Genomic DNA, 19,268 nt, shown 5'->3' on the forward strand with positions numbered 1-19,268 from the left:
CATCCTTTGATAAAAAATCATTCTGTTGAGGGAAACTGCCACTACAAGTTGAAATAGGCACCAATTGATATTTGAACTTTGTATCATGTCGAATATGATTAAAACCATGGTGACGTCGAGGCTACAATCAGAAGCGTAACCTATAAGCAAAATATGCATTACCTGTTCGTAGTATGTTTTTATATGTAATATAACATTGAACATGCTATTTTATTAAGTCCACCACTTTTTCTCCTGTAATATTAACGGACAGTGGGGTTAAATGTTCAATGTACGGACTGGCTATTGCATTCAAATAGTAAATGCATTGACTCGGCAGCCATTGTCTCCCTCGCCAATTGTAGCTAAAGGCTACACTGCTATAGCCGTGTTGCTTTTTTCCAGAATATGTGCTCAGTTTGACCATGAACACGAGATAAAACTTATATCTAAAGTGTGGTAAAGTATGACAACGTTTTTTGTCGTCGGTTGCCATGGTGAATCCTAGTATCGGAGCTCCATAGATGTTGGCTTTTGGTAGTATTCATGCACGCGCTAAACTCAGAGTTGCCGTACTCCGAGTTGAGTTAACAAATTCATATCAGCTTCTCTGGAACCGAATTTTCGGAGTTTCCCATGTTAGAGTAACTCAACTCAGAGTTCAGGGTTAATCTCAGAGTTTGTTAAACCCGCTACCTGGAATACATCCTTGGTCCAAAGACCCAGATCCAGGATCAGACCAGCTTCTCCCAGTGCTGTCAGTCACCATTGGCAGGGACTCCATGACTGACCTCAGAACAGCGTCTAGACAGCACTCTCCTCCTGCTCCATCCTCTGGGCTGCTCTCTCCTCTCCTGGCCCAGCTTCAGCACTGGAATGCTGGGAGACCAGCTCCATGCTCCCCCTCTCTGCAGGCTTCCTGGGGGTCTGGAGAGACACAACACAAGAGACTCAGGAAAAGGGGAAAACACTGTTAAATGTGACACAAACAAACAACAGTACCTTAAAGTACAGATAGAGGGCAGTGGTGGACGTCAGCAGAGTCAGCAGCACCACCACCACTCTGATGATGAAAGCTGGCAGAGGATTGGCTGGAACAGAAACACAGCGGATGAAGAGAATGATCTTCATCAGATCAGGCTGTCAACTACCAGGGTAAAGACACATCCTGTAACTTCCATCTCCAGTCTAAAGTGCTGCTACTTGTTTTTAGAGTGTGGAGATGAGCAGTGACCTAGGTGACTGCTACTGACACATTCAGGAAATGTCTACCTGCAGATCACCACAGGACTCAAATGACGAAATGAAAGTTAGGTTTCTTCAAAACCAGCCCCCAGTAAGTTTCCAGAAATGTTTAACGGCAGCCCTTTTGATGGACTTAGAAGTTGCAGGTTGTGCTTTTAAAATCAATTCTCACTTACCTGCAACAGTTACAGAAAGGAGCTCACTCTCAGAGGTGAAGTTATGAGAAAAAACGTAGACTTCAAAACCACAGCTGTAGTTCCCTTGGTGGGCGTGGTCTGCAGCAGGAAAAAGGAAGTTGGCAGAGTGATTGACAGCTGTAAGGGTGTGTCTCAGGGTTGTGTTGGAGCCAGTGAAGGTGAGGTGGAAGGAGCCTCCTGGGTACTGTGGCTGGATGGAGCAGGTGATGGTGAAGCTGTGGTCCCTGAACACCTGCAGCCCCTGCTGCTGGTCCTGGGAGACCCCCAGCATGGAGGAAGACAGGGAGATATTGGGCTGGAACAGGAGATCTGCAAACAAAGGAGTGAAGAGACAAAGGAGTAAAGAGAGAACATTTAAACAGCAGGACAAACACTTCTCTCTTTCAGCTGTCATAATCCCATCAGCATGGAACAATAAGCAGTACCAGAGACTGTTCCTGATTACACCAGTAGGGACAGAAGTCTGTTGTAAACCTTTACTACATTTAGTCATTTTAGCAGACGCTCTTATCCAGACCTGTCGCTACTAACAGCTACTGTGACTGTGAATAAACCAATATTGTGTGTATTACCTGAGCAGATCACCTCCATGATCAAGGAGGAGTTAAACTCTTCATGCACTGTTGCACACTCCCTCAGTGCAGACTCAGACCCATCACAGGCAGATACAAACAGCCATGCAGTATGTTCTTCATCATCATCATCGTCGTATCTTGTTGAAACAGCAGAGCCACAGTCCAGCTGTCTGCACACTACAGCTGCAGCTCTCAGGTTCCAGATAGACCCCCTGCTCACTCTCCTCCACTCTTCCTGGTGTTTCATCTCCACTCTGCCAGCACAGCGATCATCTCCTCCCTCCAACCTCACATCATCTGGCCCTGGAGAGACAGGAGACAGTCAGGTCCTTTGACTCTCTGTATCCTGACAAAATACTGCATTCATCTTGGAAAGACAAACTGCTTCTTCCAGTACCTGAGCAGGTGAGTCCAACAGCACTGCCAGGTGAGCAGGTGTTTCTAGCTGAGTCTGAGGTGTCACAGGCCAGGAGACGGGACTCCGTGCCTCCACACTGGAACTCTTTATCCCAGAGTGGACCTTTCCCTTCTCCATAGAGCGCCCCCTGGAGGGCTGAAGGAGGCCCACAGCCAAGCTGCCGACAGACCACCTCTGCATCCAGCCTGTCAAAGTCAGCTTCACACACTGAGACCCACGACTGATCAGACCTCACCTCCACTCTGCCAGAGCACAGAACAGCTCCCTCCACAAGCCTCACAGACTCTGGAGGAAGAAATGAGAGAATGATGTACATGGATGCAATCAGGGTTCTTGAGGGGGGGGGGGGGGTCATTAAATTATGACATTTAGAGGTTGTCTGTCACCCCCCCACACACTCACACACACAAACACACACACACAATTCCATCAATTCAAACACTGGAGGAATTAAACTTTTGATTTGTGAGACAATGAAAGTGTTTAAAGTTCAGGAACAAGGATGTATTGTTTTTCCTTGATCCATTCCAATATACTTTCATTTTTTGTTACAGAAACACTTAGCAGCCTTGAACTCAGTCAGACTAGATAACCTTCATACTACATTTAATAACAATGTGAGTAAGTATCTGTTGCAATGTAATGACAGCTACTGTGACAGGTTGAGACTCAGTAATGTGTGACTGCCAACATCATCAGCTGAATATAACAACATGATGTGTGTATTACCTGAGCAGGTCACCTCCAGGATAGAGATGTTTTCACCCCCTTCCTCCATTATTACACACTCCCTCAGTGCGGACTCAGAGCCAACACAGTTAGACGTACACTTCCATGCAGTACGATTTTCATCATCATCAGTTTCTACTTTTGAAACAGCAGAGCCACAGTCCAGCTGCCTGCACACTACAGCTGCAGCTCTCAGGTCCCAGTCAGACCCCCTGCTCACTCTCCTCCACTCTCCCTGGTGTTTCATCTCCACTCTGCCAGCACAGCGACCATCTCCTCCCTCCAGCCTCACATCATCTGACCCTGGAGAGACAGGAGACAGTCAGGTCCTCTGACTCTCTGTATCCTGACAATATACTGCATTCATCTTGGAAAGACAAACTGCTTCTTCCAGTACCTGAGCAGGTGAGTCCAACAGCACTGCCAGGTGAGCAGGTGTTTCTAGCTGAGTCTGAGGTGTCACAGGCCAGGAGACGGGACTCCGTGCCTCCACACTGGAACTCTTTATCCCAGAGTGGACCTTTCCCTTCTCCATAGAGCGCCCCCTGGAGGGCTGAAGGAGAACCACAGCCAAGCTGCCGACAGACCACCTCTGCATCCAGCCTGTCAAAGTCAGCTTCACACACTGAGACCCACGACTGATCAGACCTCACCTCCACTCTGCCAGAGCACAGACCAGCTCCCTCCACAAGCCTCACAGACTCTGGAGGAAGAAATGAGAGAATGATGTACATGCTTTTGGTCTTGGGGGTCCCCATGGTAGATTATGCTGGAGGGCAAGTTACTTGTCTAAGCAACACAAGTAACATCTTGGATCTAGCAGCCTTGAACTCAGTCAGACTAGATAACCTTTATATTACATTTAATAACAATGTAAATAAATATCTGTTGTTATGTACTAACCGCTATTGTGACAAGTTGAGACCAGGACTGGACTGGTAATCTGGCCCACCAGGCAAATGCCCGGAGGGCCGACGCACTTGGGGCCGATATGATATTTTATATACATACATATATATATATATATATATATATATATATATATATATATATATATATATATATATATATGTATATATATGTACATATATATATATGTCAAGTGTACTGTAATGTTTTAGTGTCAATGCCATGTGTATTATGTGCTGGACTTATGTGTTGAATGTGTCTGTATTGGGGGTGTTGCTATGGCCTACAAAGGCTGCTGCAAAGCTAATTGCCAATTACCAGGCAATTAGCTTGATGGGAAGGGAGTGGTGTAGTGTGTGGTGATAGGTCCGTTCCCTGTATAAGGGGGGACGGTGGATGAACGCCAGCAGGAGATTTTGACACGATGGACGGGAGTAATTCGACAGCTCTGGTGACAACTGAGAGGGGGGCCCCTGGGGAGGGTCCGGACACGGTGCCTGGTCTGAGGTCGAGGCTGACCTTTAATCTGCTCTACGTTCGCCTAGCGAAGGGAAGTTCATTACTCCACCTCACTGTGCTTCTGTTCCACTAGCTCGGTCTGTTGAAGGGTGTGAGTTTGCCTAAGCAGTCCTGTCCTGCACTTTCTTTCTCTGCAGCTTGGGGGAGTCCTCGAGGTGGAGCAGAGAGTCACCAGCGCCATTACGGAGGCTTTCGCAACGGACAGCGGTGCGCAGATTAGGGTCAGGGCTGGAGCAGGCGAAGGAGTGTCGGCCGTACTGGACAGTGACTGCACGCTTCACTGACGGCTGTTGGAGAGGACAAGGGACTGTTAGGCGTGGGAGCAGGGCCCACCGTGGTTGGCTATAATTGCCCAGCCCAAGACTACTCCCCTCTTGGTAGTGACTTTGCTGTGCTCTGCTGTGGCTTTGTTGTGGGTCCTTAAGTACCTTGCTGTGGGGTGATATTGTTCTGTGGGGGGGGGCTCGCCGGTCAAGGCATAGTTGGCCAGTAAGGGGGGGTTTATGTCCAGCACTTAGTGGGGTCCCAGATACAACTGTTCTGTGCCACAATACTGCCTTTTTGTAAAAATAAACTTGTAGAAACATACTGTTTCTGGGTATTGTCTGTGACCTGGGAGGATCTGGTGCTTGAACGTGCTGCTAGGCGAGACATACATTTTTATATCTTTTTATTTATTTTTTATAAACTTAAAATTAACCATCGACCGGCCCATAAAGCAGGGACAGCGGCCCATTGTGTTTTTTTGTTTTTGTTTTTTTTGTCCCAGTCCAGCCCTGGTTGAGACTCAGTAATGTGTGACTGCTAACATCAGCTGAATATACCTGAGCAGGTCACTTCCAGGGTATGGGAAGTGTTTTCTGCTATCTGCACTGTTCCACACTCCCTCAGTGCAGACTCAAACCCAGCACAGCGAGATAGAAACCCCCATGTATGTTTCCCATGACCACTGATAACTCTTGTTGAAACAGCAGAGCCACAGTCCAGCTGTCTGCACACTACAGCTGCAGCTCTCAGGTCCCAGATAGACACACTGATCACTCCCCTCCACTCTCCCTGGTGTTTCATCTCCACTCTGCCAGCACAGCGACCATCTCCTCCCTCCAACTTCACATCATCTGGCTCTGGAGAAAAACAGGAGACAGTCAGGTCCTCTGACTCTCTGTATCCTGACAAAATACTGCATTCATCTTGGAAAGACAAACTGCTTCTTCCAGTACCTGAGCAGGTGAGTCCAACAGCACTGCCAGGTGAGCAGGTGTTTCTAGCTGAGTCTGAGGTGTCACAGGCCAGGAGACGGGACTCCGTGCCTCCACACTGGAACTCTTTATCCCAGAGTGGACCTTTCCCTTCTCCATAGAGCGCCCCCTGGAGGGCTGAAGGAGCCCCACAGCCAAGCTCCCAACAGACCACCTCTGCATCCAGCCTGTCAAAGTCAGCTTCACACACTGAGACCCACGACTGATCAGACCTCACCTCCAGTCTGCCAGAGCACAGACCAGCTCCCTCCACAAGCCTCACAGACTCTGGAGGAAGAAATGAGAGAATGATGTACATGGATGCATTCAGGGTTCTTGGCAAGTGTCATGAAATTACAAGAGCTTATGAGGGCAATATTCTTTCTTCTAATGTTACAAAAACAGATAGCAGCCTTGAATTCAGTAAGTCTAGAAAACCTTCATTAGGATTTAAAACTGTGTAAATATGTATCTGGTGTAATGTGCTGACAGCTACTGTGACAGGTTGAGACTCGTAATGTGTGACTGCCAACATCATCAGCTGAATATAACAACATGATGTGTGTATTACCTGAGCAGATCACCTCCACGGTAAAGTCCGTGTTTACCTTTCGATCCACTGCTCCACACTCCCTCAGTGTAGACTCTGACCCAACACAGCGAGATTGGAACTGCCATGCAGTACGTTTTTTATTATCGTATCGTGTTTCCTGTTTTTCTTCTGTTGAAAGAGCAGAGCCACAGTCCAGCTGTCTGCACACTACAGCTGCAGCTCTCAGGTCCCAGTCATACCACCAGTCCACTCTCCTCCACTCTCCCTGGTGTTTTATCTCCACTCTGCCAGCACAGCGACCATCTCCTCCCTCCAACCTCACATCAGAACCTGGAGAGACAGGAGACAGTCAGGTCCTCTGACTCTCTGTCCAGTCCTGTCCAGAAACAACCTCTGACCTTTAACCCCAACCCTAACATAGTTGTGTTTCCCTGGACTGACACACATATACTAGACTAAGTCAAAACAGTAGTGTCTTTAACAGCCTGTTAGTTCCCATGGTAGCATGTTCTACCCACCTGGAGGTTCATCGGTGACTTCATCCTGGAGACCTGAGAAGACAATGTAGAACAGAACCTCAACATGGCTTTACATCATTACAACAGCACTGTGTACACTAACATGCAGTACTGTATGTCTACACCAGCACTGAGTATACTAACATGCAGTACTGTATGTCTACACCAGCACTGAGTACACTAACATACAGTACTGTATGTCTACACCAGCACTGAGTATACTAACATACAGTACTGTATGTCTACACCAGCACTGAGTATACTAACATACAGTACTGTATGTCTACACCAGCACTGAGTATACTAACATACAGTACTGTATGTCTACACCAGCACTGTGTACACTAACATACAGTACTGTATGTCTACACCAGCACTGAGTATACTAACATACAGTACTGTATGTCTACACCAGCACTGAGTATACTAACATACAGTACTGTATGTCTACACCAGCACTGAGTATACTAACATACAGTACTGTATGTCCACACCAGCACTGAGTATACTAACATACAGTACTGTATGTCTACACCAGCACTGTGTACACTAACATACAGTACTGCATACATGTTACACTGTGGTATGGGAGCTGCACAGACAGGGACCGCAAGGCCCTACGAAGTGTGGTCCGTTCTGCTGAGTTCATCATCGGCAGGAAGCTCCCAGCCCCACAGGACACCTACCACACACGTTGCCTAAGGAAAGCCTGCAGGATTCTAAGAGACTGTTCCCACCCATCCTTCAGTCTCTTTACCCTGTTGCCTTCTGGCAGGCGTTACCGCAGCATCCGGTCGCGCACACGCAGACTGGACAACAGTTTCTACCCAAGGGCCATCAGGCTTCTGAATGGTCACTGATATGGACATTGATTTACTGCACACTAGTCAGTATACACTGTCACTTTCAGCTACTGGTTGCACTGCATCAGTAACATTGCACTACTGTACCTCACTGTACCGCCACCAGGCTCCTGTTTGGTCATTGACATAGTCACTGAGCATAGGTTATAGGGTTGAAATAGGTTTTATGTGCATTTAGGGTTAGTATAGTGTATTATTTATTGTTATCTGTAAATTAGGAAGTTTTAGTATTAGGGTTAGTATAGTCGATTATTTATTGCTATCTGTATATTTAGGACGTTTCATTTATTTAAGCTCTGCATAGATGTAAATTATGTTCTGTGTACTTATATGTTATGTTATGCCAGGTGCTTGCGTTGTCTTGTCTTAAGAATTTCAGTGCCCAGTCTGACCTTGTGTTGTTCTGTGTACCTGACAAATAAAAAAAAGATCTGGACTTGTATGTCTATGTGACGGTATGTAACAGACATAGCCACGCTCCATTATAACAAGGTATGGTTCGCCACTCGCTTGGTCCGAACGCTCGACCTCTGATTTGCCAAGCGCGACCACTACCATCTACGCTGATAGTTTTTTTTTTTCGTTGATGCCGCCTGTTACTGAAGAGTGAGTTTCACAGTTCACACAGTTACATCTACACCAGCGCTGTGTACACTGGGGACGCAGTGCTAAAAAGCATATTGTTAAATAAGTGCTAAGAAATTTGATTTAATTAAGTTCATAATAACACATTAGAACTTACAGATAACCTATAAGTTAAAGACAAGCTTATTGTAGTACTCATCTCCTTTCTATTCATTGTGGGGTGAATATAAGGGATTATGGGGGTTGTAGTTTGATGAGCAACAGTGTTTGATTGATGAATGTTTCAATTCGTTCAAAGAGTTTGTTTTGATAAATTTCGCCAGTAAAGTGAAATGTATTGTGTTACATGCAATATTTTGATGTATGAATGTAAAATGTATTTGATGTTCTTATTGTTGTATGCAGTGAGTAACGTAAGGTCAAAGGTGGAAAACCGCGCGTAAAGGAGAGGAGATAATCGAAGAGAAGAAGCCAAATTAAGAATTGTCTCCTTGTGTTTAAAGAAATTATTAGAAGGATAGCGTGACAAACTATAGGCCTATTTGCGAGTCGGACCATGTCTCTGTTAATTAATGTATCTCTGGTTATTAACGTATTCGGACTGAATACACAAAGTTTGAACAGTAAGATAATCAACGTTTGTGCAAAATTTCATAATCTCGCCATTTCGAGGACAAAACACTTTTCCTCGTGTGAGAGACTGCCCTGACGCTGCTGGTGCGGAAATTCGACAACAAACCACTTGGATTACGATATCCTGAGTTTATTTTCTTGCTCCAAAACGGAGTGAATGGGTCAGTTTGTTTTTGGCCACACCGAATACAAGCAACGCTCCAGTACTGCAACGGTTGCTAGCCTACTAGCTAATTTGCTGGCTAGGACTGGGGAAGGTGAATCATCGGTGTGTATGTGTGTGCCAGGGTGGGCCCACGTACGTGATTCGTGCTAAAGCGGCTGTGTATTGTTAAAAGTTAGCTGAATGTTAATTCAAGTAGCCTACCAGCTATTATAATATAGATGTCTGTTAGGGACATAATATAGGTAACTGTAATTGCTGATTTGTTTATGTGAAGGTGCATTCAAACTTGAGGTTTGTTGTCCATTTCATTCAAATGCTATTTCTACATTGTGAACCTTATTTTGTTTAATTAAGAATTAATTACAGTGGTGATTTTAATATTTATTTTCCTATAGCCTACAAATCAGTAAACAATATTTTTATTTGATAATTGACCAACCTGAGTTGTGAGTATTTCTTTAGGATAAGCCACTATTGGGTAATAGTGTTGATTTAAAAGGGTATTTCATGTATATATATATGTATATATATGTATATGTATGTATGTATATATATATATATATATATATATGTATATATATGTATGTATATATATATGTATATATATATATATATATATATATTTATATATATATATATTTATATATATATCTCAGTTAGTTTAGTAACTCAGGAAAGCCCTTTAGTGTCAGGAAATAGGCCTAGGGGCGCTACACTAACATACAGTACTGTATGTCTACACCAGTGCAAGACTAGCCTGGTCCTAACCAGACTCTCATACATTTCATTTGTACATAGTCTGGCCTCGCTCCATTGACAAACGTTGACTTCCTTGTAGGCGGGTACTCTGTTGAAGTTTAAAACTATTGGATCTGCCCAGAGCCACTCTGATTTGCCATAACCAATCGCTAGCGTTCGCTGATTGGACCTACAAAAAATGTGTTTCTGGAAACCGACTTCAGAGCCGAGCTCCCAGACCTAGTACAGAAGCAAAATCCAAATTGAGCGGAAGTACGTAGGAGGGTAGAGCCAGGCTAACAAAACATATCCCAACATGCACGAACACACCCCTTTTAAACCAAAAATTCCAAGGTGCTGGTTCTGGGCTGGTACTTAAGCCAGTTCGGTAATGATTCGATAGCGATACTCGCCAATTATCTAAAAACCAGGCAGTCTACATTTACCACACACTAGAGCCGGAGTAGGGCTAACGTCTTTAAATCACTTCATACGCCTCCATTGTCCTAGCAACGCGTCATGGTTACGGTTAACAAGTTGGCTAAATAGCAAGACCTAACCTAGAGAGCCATCCCATCAACCAACGTAGAAAAAACAGCAAATGTTTACTCCTCGACAGGTCTGCAAACGCCTTTGTAAACTGAGATTTGTTAAAACGTTTGTTAACTGAGACCGTAGGTCGAGGTTTACAAACAAATCGTTTTAACAAATCGAGGCGACAAAGCGTTTGCTGACCTGTCGAAGAGTAAACATTTGGTTTCTTATAAACTACAACAATACGTGGGAAGATCCCAATCAAACACATGATATTTGAGCGTTGACTGGAGCCGACCAATGACTTGAGCCAACAACGACTGACGTCATGCAAGCACCAATTACGTTGTGATATTGAAGAAGAACATTTGTTAATGAATTGAAGCGATTTATTTTTAATTTTTATAATATATATTTTTTAAATGCGTCGATTTTAAAATATTGATGTCGACTCATTGTCAGCATCAATGTCGTCGATGACGTTGACGAATCGCGGCAGCCCTAAAACACATTAATACACAATATGTGCACTTTGTCTTATTAGGATCCACTACTCATCAAATGTGTGGTCAACCAATAGTTATTACTAATTTGATGGATTACAAATGATTTAGTAATGGATCTTTCAGATCCAATTCAGATGTCTTCTATAATGCCCAGTATTTTTGGTCACACACACACACACTCCCCTCCTGGTTGAAAAGAACCTATTTTCTTTTCACAAACCATAACTTTAGCATAAAATATGTTTTTGTTTCTAATATACATTAACGCGGGTCTATACCAGTATGGAACAGTTCTATAGACACTAATGGAGTTCTATACCAGAATAGGACAGTACTATTTACACTAATACAGGTATATACCAGTATAGGACGGTACTATATCCACTAATACAGGTCCATACTAGTTTAGGACAGTATTAAATATAGTAATCCATGTCTGTACTGTATCCTACATTGTACAGAAACAACATAGCCCTACCTGTGCTCCAGAACATGACCACCAGCATCAGGACAGGAACCATCTCTCTCAGACTGGGTCTCCACTGGGCTGTAGATTTCTGACTGAGGAGGGCTGAGGGCAGAAACAGCAGCTTCTATAATCTATATCTCTATTTCCTGTGACGAATGAACCAAACTCTTCCAGCTTATCAGCCATCATTGCACAACAGATGTACCACATGTATGCACCACAGCATGCGGTGCAAGACTAACAGACTCAGCAACAGCTTCTTTTATTTGTCTTCTTTCTCTGTAAGCTCAATGTCTGCACTGTGCACTTCATATGCACAATAACATATAGTATCCATGCTGCTATTCAGCACTTTACTTCTATATGTTGTTTTTATCGTAGATGTTGTTGTTTTTTAACCTGTTGATGTCTGTTTGCACGAGTATGTCATATGTTAAAATGTTGTATTACTTGCACATTTCGAGTATGGAGAAATGCAATTTCGATGTGTCTGTGTGATTACTTGATGCATGGTCTGACTAGGGTAACAAATCTCTGGAACAATCTACTGACACATGTTGGAGAGTTACACAGTATTAATATTGAAGATGTGTTTATGAAGTGTGTACCATAGGCAGACAACCTGTTTAGGCCTGTTGTCTCCATGTGTGCGTCTTTGAAAGTGTGCGTGTACATGAAACTGTGTATTAGAGATCACCATCTGGCCCTTCCCTGACCTCTGTAACTAGGGTAACAATCCAGATCACCATCTGGCCCTTCCCTGACCTCTGTAACTAGGGTAACAATCCAGATCACCATCTGGCCCTTCCCTGACCTCTGTAACTAGGGTAACAATATGCATCTGAAGTTCAATCCCCATCTTACGTAGCTCCAAGTAGAAAATATAATGTCATCCTGTATAGCCTCTCAAATCTTACCAGACCATGTATATGTATATCTATATGCAGTGTTTCCCCTAGGATTTTTTTTTTGCAGTGGGGGCAGGTCTGTCCGACCCCCCCCCCTCCCCCTCGGCCGAAATAAAGTTCTAACCCTATATTTTGGAGTAGGTTAATGTAATAGTCGAATAACAAATGTAATATTGCATTTTTTTTTCTTCCTATTTTCCGTAAAGCAATACAGTTAGGATACTTAAAGTATGTTCTAAATGGCAGAAATATGCTTCCAATTAATAATTGACGCAACAACCTATTGTAAATGGTCAGTAGCCTAGCCTATCGATCAAGGTACTCGAAAGCATGTACACTGTCGGCTTCATTTGGTCTTGATAGGCTGAGCATTCTGTAGCAAATAATAACAATATACCCACTATTAATTAAAACTACTTCAGCACAATAATGCACCTAAAATACAAACGTGAGCAAGGGCAGCAATCGCCATCGAATCAACAGGCATGCAATTATGCTAGCAAGGGAAGAATTCAAACAATGAAAATCACCAGTTAACTTAAATTTGCAATAACTGTAGACTAATACAATAACAGGCTTTAATGAACCAAAAACTTAAGTTATATGACTTACAGTTCTCAAGGACGCACACACGCAATCTCAACTGCGCTGTGAAGTGCGTGTCCTTGCTATAACAATCACTGCTGATAGACGGCCTAAAATCTTGTACAGCTCTATTTCTGATACCGTGGCGGCAGAAATTTAGCCGTGGCGGGCCGCCACGACAAAATCAACATGGGGAAACACTGATTTGTATGTATGTATGTATATATATATATATATATATATATATATATATATAGGTTGATCAGAGAGCCCTGCAGGGTGCCAGCGGGGCGCCGCTTAGAGACGAATCTAATACACCTGACACCGTCCTAAGCCTGAAGGTCACATGGTTAAAAAAGTCTACATGTAAGTCAAAACACAAAGCTGATGGCGGAGAAAGTGTAACATGTTTCAGCTTTGACAAGGTCACGTGATAATGCCGCAAAGTACTGTTCCATTCCTATTCAAACGTCTTGCAGCCTCTTGCACTAAATAACTTAATATTTGATGTCATGTTTGTGAGGGTTTAGGGTTTAGGGAGGAGGTTGAGATGGGGGTCAGTAATGTGTGACATCAGCTGAATATATCAACATTATGTGTGTATTACCTGAGCAGATATTCTTCAGGGTCAAGGAAGTGTGATCTTCGCTCTCCAATACTCCACACTCCCTCAGTGCAGACTCAGACCCAACACAGCCAGATCTAAAATTCAGTGTAGTATGTTTTTTATCATCATCAGTGTATCTTATTGAAACAGCAGAGCCACAGTCGAGCTCTGCACACTACAACTGCAGTTCTCAGGTTCAAGGTAGACATACTGCCCACTTTCACCCACTCTCCCTGGTGTTTCATCTCCACTCTGCCAGCACAGCGACCATCTCCTCCCTCCAACCTCACATCATCTGGCCCTGGAGAGACAGGAGACAGTCAGGTCCTTTGACTCTCTGTATCCTGACAAAATACTGCATTCATCTTGGAAAGACAAACTGCTTCTTCCAGTACCTGAGCAGGTGAGCAGGTGTTTCTAGCTGAGTCTGAGGTGTCACAGGCCAGGAGACGGGACTCCGTGCCTCCACACTGGAACTCTTTATCCCAATGTGGACCTTTCCCTTCTCCATAGAGCGCCCCCTGGAGGGCTGAAGGAGCCCCACTGCCAAGCTCCCGACAGACCACCTCTGCATCCAGCCTGTCAAAGTCAGCTTCACACACTGAGACCCACGACTGATCAGACCTCACCTCCACTCTGCCAGAGCACAGAACAGCTCCCTCCACAAGCCTCACAGACTCTAGAGGAAGAAATGTCATAAAGATGAACATGACATTTTAAAAGGCTTTTTAGAACAGAAAGGCGAAATCTAACAGCTAGGAATTTGTTTTCCTCCCCTTTCGAATTCAACATTCAAATTACTAGATAAAAATGATATCCTTAGAAAAATGCATTTTGAGGGGTATAGCTCCATAGACCTCCATTCATTCTGCACTCGCTCGTTAGTGCCCTCATATGGAACTAGAGTTAAACTGCAACCAGTTCAGAACCCGGAAGTTTCCCGAGAGTGTCTGTTCTTTCCATATAAGACATTCTGTGGTGCCGTAGGTCTCTGGGGGACGAGATGCAGGGAGTTTGCAGGGTGATGTAGCTCTCTGGCTCCGTCTGCAGCAGGACACAGGAAGTATCACCCAAAGGTTTCTTTTAAACTAATTGTTCTCACTTTATAATAAAATATGAATCAACAACTTAGCTGATTATGTTAATTTCTATTATGCATTTTATTGAAGATAAATCGCAGTTCAGTCAAGGCGTAGTTGTGTTTACTGCTGTTTCCTTGTCAGGCATCTTCTTTTTTCAGACTGACATCCTGGTGTTTGTTGCAGTGACGTTCCTGTGCTCATTCCTGTCAGGTGAACCAGACGTACAGGTGAGACTGCTTTAATTAAAGTAACTAAACACCAACAACTGTTTTTAAGATAAACCCATCAATCATGGTCTTGTTTCTAACAAATGTTTGCAACAGTGTAATTCTTTAAATAATTAGATATTAGAGCCTGTACTCAACTTTATTTTAATTCCCATTTTTTTTTAATTTTGTTATAATAATTTGGAAATATATCCATAATTGTTACAGAATCAATAATAGTAAGTTTGAAAAAGCTTTTATTTTATTAGTGTCACTCAGCTGACACTGTTCAGAGAGACACACCTTGAATATTAACATCTAGATCGGTGTTCATGGTATCTTCATTAAAAACATGAGCTGTACATGAGCTGTATTAGCAGAAAATCCTCATTAGCATTTTTGTTCCTAGTTTAGGAATTGGAGGAAGCTAACCAGATACTCAGCCAATATGAAGTCATGAGAATAACAAGCAGTAAAATACATTGAGAATTGTCAGTGTCATAACCTCTTCATGGATGTGACTGCTTTCTCCAGCTGAGACTTGGCTCTCAGCAGGTGGGCCGAACCCACTCCCAACTTCAATCTCAGACAGGTCGTCTGTGATGTCCTGCTCCAGGTCTCTGATCATCTTCTCAGCCTCTGCTGCTTTCTGCTTCTCTGTGACCACTTTCCTGAACTGGCTTCTTTTAGCGGAGCTCCCTTCACCAGTCAAGTCCTCTCTGGTTGCTTCACTCTTTCAGAGCTCTAAAAAAATTTCAGTTCTGAAATCATTCCCTTGGCTTGTGTCATTTCGGTTCCCTGAGTCTTCCTTTCTTCACGTACAAACTGGAACGGTACGCAAGAGTGAACCTTGTGACCAGTCTCAGTGCAGCAGGCACAAACAGCTTTTTGAGTGTTTGAATTGCTCCTCCCAAGGTTTCTTCCATTTTTTCTCCCGTTGGGAGTTTTTCTTGTCTTCCTTGAGGGTTTAGGTTGGTTGAGGGGCAGTTCTATGGGCGTATGTGAAGCCCTCTGTGACATGCTTGCGTGTAAAAAGGGCAATACAAATAACTTTGATTTGATTTGAAACACACGTCTGGTCCTCTCTACAGAACAGCTTGAGGGGCATCTCGTATGTCCTACCCACCCTGTCCTCCAGGTTCTCCTCAGGGTCGACCAGCTGGTGTCTCTTCAGACCTGCGACTCTCCGGTGAGGTCTCCAGGTGGGTCTCACAGTAGGAGGTCTGACACTCCAGGCAGGACTTGAGGGCCTTGAGCTTGGCCTTGGTGCAGACATCACAGGACACCGCTCCTGGGCTGGCAGGGTGGTTCCTGCTGCCCTCGGCTGGAGCTGACCTCCTCAACTGATCCACCATCTCAGAGATGAACGGGTTCACTTTCAGCTCAGGTTTTATGGAGAACCAGTTCTTACACAGCGGGCCCTGGTTAGGGTTAGCTGTGTCACCCCAGTATTCTCCAGTGCAGGTGTAACGGGCGTTACATACTGTCACACAGGCCATGCAGAAGTTGTGTCCACATGGGATACTTACTGGCTGGGTGAACACATCCAGACACATAGAACACAGGAACTGATCACATCCAGACAGATAGAACACAGGAACTGATCACATCCAGACAGATAGAACACAGGAACTGATCACATCCAGACAGATAGAACACAGGAACTGATCACATCCAGACAGATAGAACACAGGAACTGATCACATCCAGACACATAGAACACAGGAACTGATCACATCCAGACAGATAGAACACAGGAACTGATCACATCCAGACACATAGAACACAGGAACTGATCTTCAGACAGGAAGAGAGGGGTGGCATGTATTTATTTTCACAGTCATGTGATCTTTGATGTTTAGTGACTCAACACCCCCCAACCCAAAAACACACCCACACACCCTCCTCCCCCAAAGTTGCATCACCGTGGTGATTGGACATGTCATCGTGTGAGGAGTTTCAGCAGGTGTTAAGAGTCTTCCCTCTGTAAGATAAGAGACTTAGAGAACATAGGCTGAGTGTCGGTGTGACAGGTGAGTGTTCAGCGTGACAAGTAACGAAAACAACACCAGAGAGATACTCTCTCTCTGCCTCTCTCTCTCTCTCTCTCTCTCTCTCTCTCTCTCTCTCTCTGTGTCTATCTCTCACTATATAGATATATCCAATCTTATTTCCCATATTTCCCACTCTTTCCCCTCCCTCTCTCTGCCTTTCTCTCCCACTCTCTCTTTCTCTCTCTCTGCCTCTTGGCGAGGATGAGGAAGACGATGGTTAGTGAATGTCTGGCCTCTGATGAGTATCATCCAAACATCATTAGTCCCATTTGCTCCATATGACCCTCTGAACCATGTGACCTCATGGACCATGTGACCTCCTTGACAGAGGCCTCCTGCAGTTCCTGTGAAAAAAATTTGGAAGTATTGCTTCAATAATGTAATGGGGGTCAGATGGCTAAGCGGTTAGGGAGTCGGGCTATTCATCAGAAGGTTGTTGGTTCGATTCCCGGCCTTGCAAAATGACATTGTGTCCTTGGGCAAGGCACTTCACCCTACTTGCCTCGGAGTGAATGTCCCTGTACTTACTGTAAGTCGCTCTGGATAAGAGGGTCTGCTAAATGACTAAATGTAATAATGTCCCTTCAAGTTGGCCATGGTCAGAGATCCAGGCCCCTCCTCCTCATTCCCCAACCCCAGCCCCTCCCCTCTCCAGAACCTGAGAGGCCTGGGGAACACTGTGGAGTTCTAGAACCTGAGAGATGACAGACTCACCCTACAGAACTACAGGGGGGAGGAAGACGTAGAGGGAGGGGGAGAGAGGGAGGGAGAGAAAGGGAGGAGGAAGGAACTGCCTGTAACTGTTCCTAGAACCTGTTCGTCTAGCTTGCTAACTCAGAATGGAGGAGAGGAGACACAGGAGGAACAGCAACTTCTACCCCCCACCCCCACCCCCACCCGGACAGCGCGTCTTGGTTCAACCCATCTGGGGAAGTTTAGTTTGGCAGGCCAGACAAGGGAGGTTCCTCTTGGCTTTGAGATTTGGGGGAGGGGGAAATTCTGCGGGGAGGAACTGGGTGAGGAGGGGGGAAAAGGAGAGACAAGGGGGCTAGGTCAGTGAGGGAGAAGAGCGGAGAACGAGGGGGAGAGTTGACAGGAACAGAGAGAGAGAGGAGGGGGGAAGTGGCTCTGTGGTTGTGGTTGCTGTTCTGGGGGAATGAGGGAGGCTGATGTAGAGCATTAAGACCTGTGGTATTACTGCTGACGCACAAGGGAGACAGGGAGAGACAGGGGAGGGAGGGACAAAGAGAGGGAGGAAGAGAGGGAGGTGAGAGAAGAGTGAATGAAGGTAGAGGGAGGTTGGAAACAGATAAAGAAAGAGGGATGGGAGAGAGAGGGAGGAGAGAGAGAGGGAGGAGAGAAAGGGTAAGAAGTGATGGAATCTCTGTCTGGAAGTTCTAACCCAGAGGAAAGGTCAAGAAGCCACAGACACCAAATATGCTTATTACGCTAGAACACACTAGAACACACTAGAACACACTAGAACACACTAGAACACACTAGAACACACTAGAACACAGGACACACTAGAATATATTAAAGTCCACTAGAGTTAAGTAGAGTCCACACACAAAAGGACACACACACCTTCCTCCACGAGGAAAGAGGGGTGTGTCAGTTTCCCACCTGTGGGCAGCCCCCCTGCCCTCCCTCCCCCACCCTGCTGTCCCTCTGTGTGACTGAGCACGTCTGGGCATCTGTCTGCAGAGTGGCTGTTGCCACCCTGGGGACAGTGTTTGGGTTGGCTTCTATGGTGAAACCATTAGCAGACTGGAGACCTTGTCTATGTGTTCTGGTTTATGTTGTATATGTTTGTTCTTCACAATGTTTGTGAGCGTGTGTGTGTGTGCGTGTGTGTGTGCAAATGTGTGTGCATGCGTGTGAGAGCATGCCCTGTGTATAATGTATGCGTGTCCTGTATAAGTGTATTTGTGTGTGTGTGTGTGTGTATGTGTTAGTGTGTATCCCCTCATGTAACTTGTATTATATCTCTGCTGTCAGGGGCTGGCTGACCGTGGGAATGTGGTGGAGGATTTCTGTGGTATTTTTAATGTTTGTTATTAAATATTCCCCCATGGGACCATGACCAAACCCTCTCTCCCTCCTCCAGCCCTCTTTCACCCTCTCTCCCTCTCTCCCTCCTCCCCTCTTTCCCCTTCACCTTCCAGCCCTCTCTCCCTCCTCCCCTCTCTCATTACCTGGTTCTCCCCTCCCCCTCTTCTCCTCTCCCTCCTACCCCTCTGCCTTCCTTCTTCTCCTCCTTCTCCCTCTCTCCTCCTCTCGTCTACATTTTTATTCCCTGGGAGGAAAGAGTGCCGGATCAGATAACTACCCATCTCATGTTACCGTGGAGATCCGGGAAGAGCCGCAGACAACTGTTGCTGCAGCTGGGGTACTAACTCTCCCTCCCTCTAACTCCCTCCCTCTAACTCCCTCCCTCTAACTCCCTCCC

At 45.0% G+C, this 19,268-nt stretch overlaps 1 protein-coding gene across 7 annotated transcripts in view; it reads right to left on the reverse strand.

Moving 5' to 3' along the window:
• LOC146252634 (scavenger receptor cysteine-rich type 1 protein M130-like) overlaps positions 1-19,268 on the reverse strand; it is a 38,559-nt gene that overhangs the window by 11,789 nt on the left and 7,502 nt on the right. Inside the window, exons 1-18 of one of the 7 annotated variants that reach the window (XM_084680756.1) lie at positions 15,268-16,433; positions 14,681-14,759; positions 14,332-14,518; positions 13,870-14,153; positions 13,703-13,775; positions 13,475-13,569; positions 11,384-11,476; positions 6,881-6,913; positions 6,381-6,692; positions 5,792-6,097; positions 5,396-5,695; positions 3,541-3,846; positions 3,144-3,446; positions 2,394-2,699; positions 1,994-2,299; positions 1,401-1,730; positions 982-1,070; positions 771-906 (exon numbers count right to left, since the gene is read on the reverse strand). In XM_084680756.1, the coding sequence (XP_084536882.1) occupies positions 784-906; positions 982-1,070; positions 1,401-1,730; positions 1,994-2,299; positions 2,394-2,699; positions 3,144-3,446; positions 3,541-3,846; positions 5,396-5,695; positions 5,792-6,097; positions 6,381-6,692; positions 6,881-6,913; positions 11,384-11,476; positions 13,475-13,569; positions 13,703-13,719 (2,919 nt within the window). In that variant the 5' untranslated portion in view covers positions 13,720-13,775; positions 13,870-14,153; positions 14,332-14,518; positions 14,681-14,759; positions 15,268-16,433 and the 3' untranslated portion in view covers positions 771-783. Of the gene's footprint in view, positions 1-770; positions 907-981; positions 1,071-1,400; positions 1,731-1,993; positions 2,300-2,393; positions 2,700-3,143; positions 3,447-3,540; positions 3,847-5,395; positions 5,696-5,791; positions 6,098-6,380; positions 6,693-6,880; positions 6,914-11,383; positions 11,477-13,474; positions 13,570-13,685; positions 13,776-13,869; positions 14,519-14,680; positions 14,760-15,267; positions 16,434-19,268 lie in introns of those variants that run through there. The other 6 variants (XM_084680760.1, XM_084680758.1, XM_084680757.1 and 3 more) reach the window with 6 other exon arrangements.

Source organism: Hypomesus nipponensis, chromosome 18 (genome assembly GCF_054491055.1).
Source record: "Hypomesus nipponensis isolate SF chromosome 18, ASM5449105v1, whole genome shotgun sequence".
Taxonomy (NCBI): domain Eukaryota; kingdom Metazoa; phylum Chordata; class Actinopteri; order Osmeriformes; family Osmeridae; genus Hypomesus; species Hypomesus nipponensis.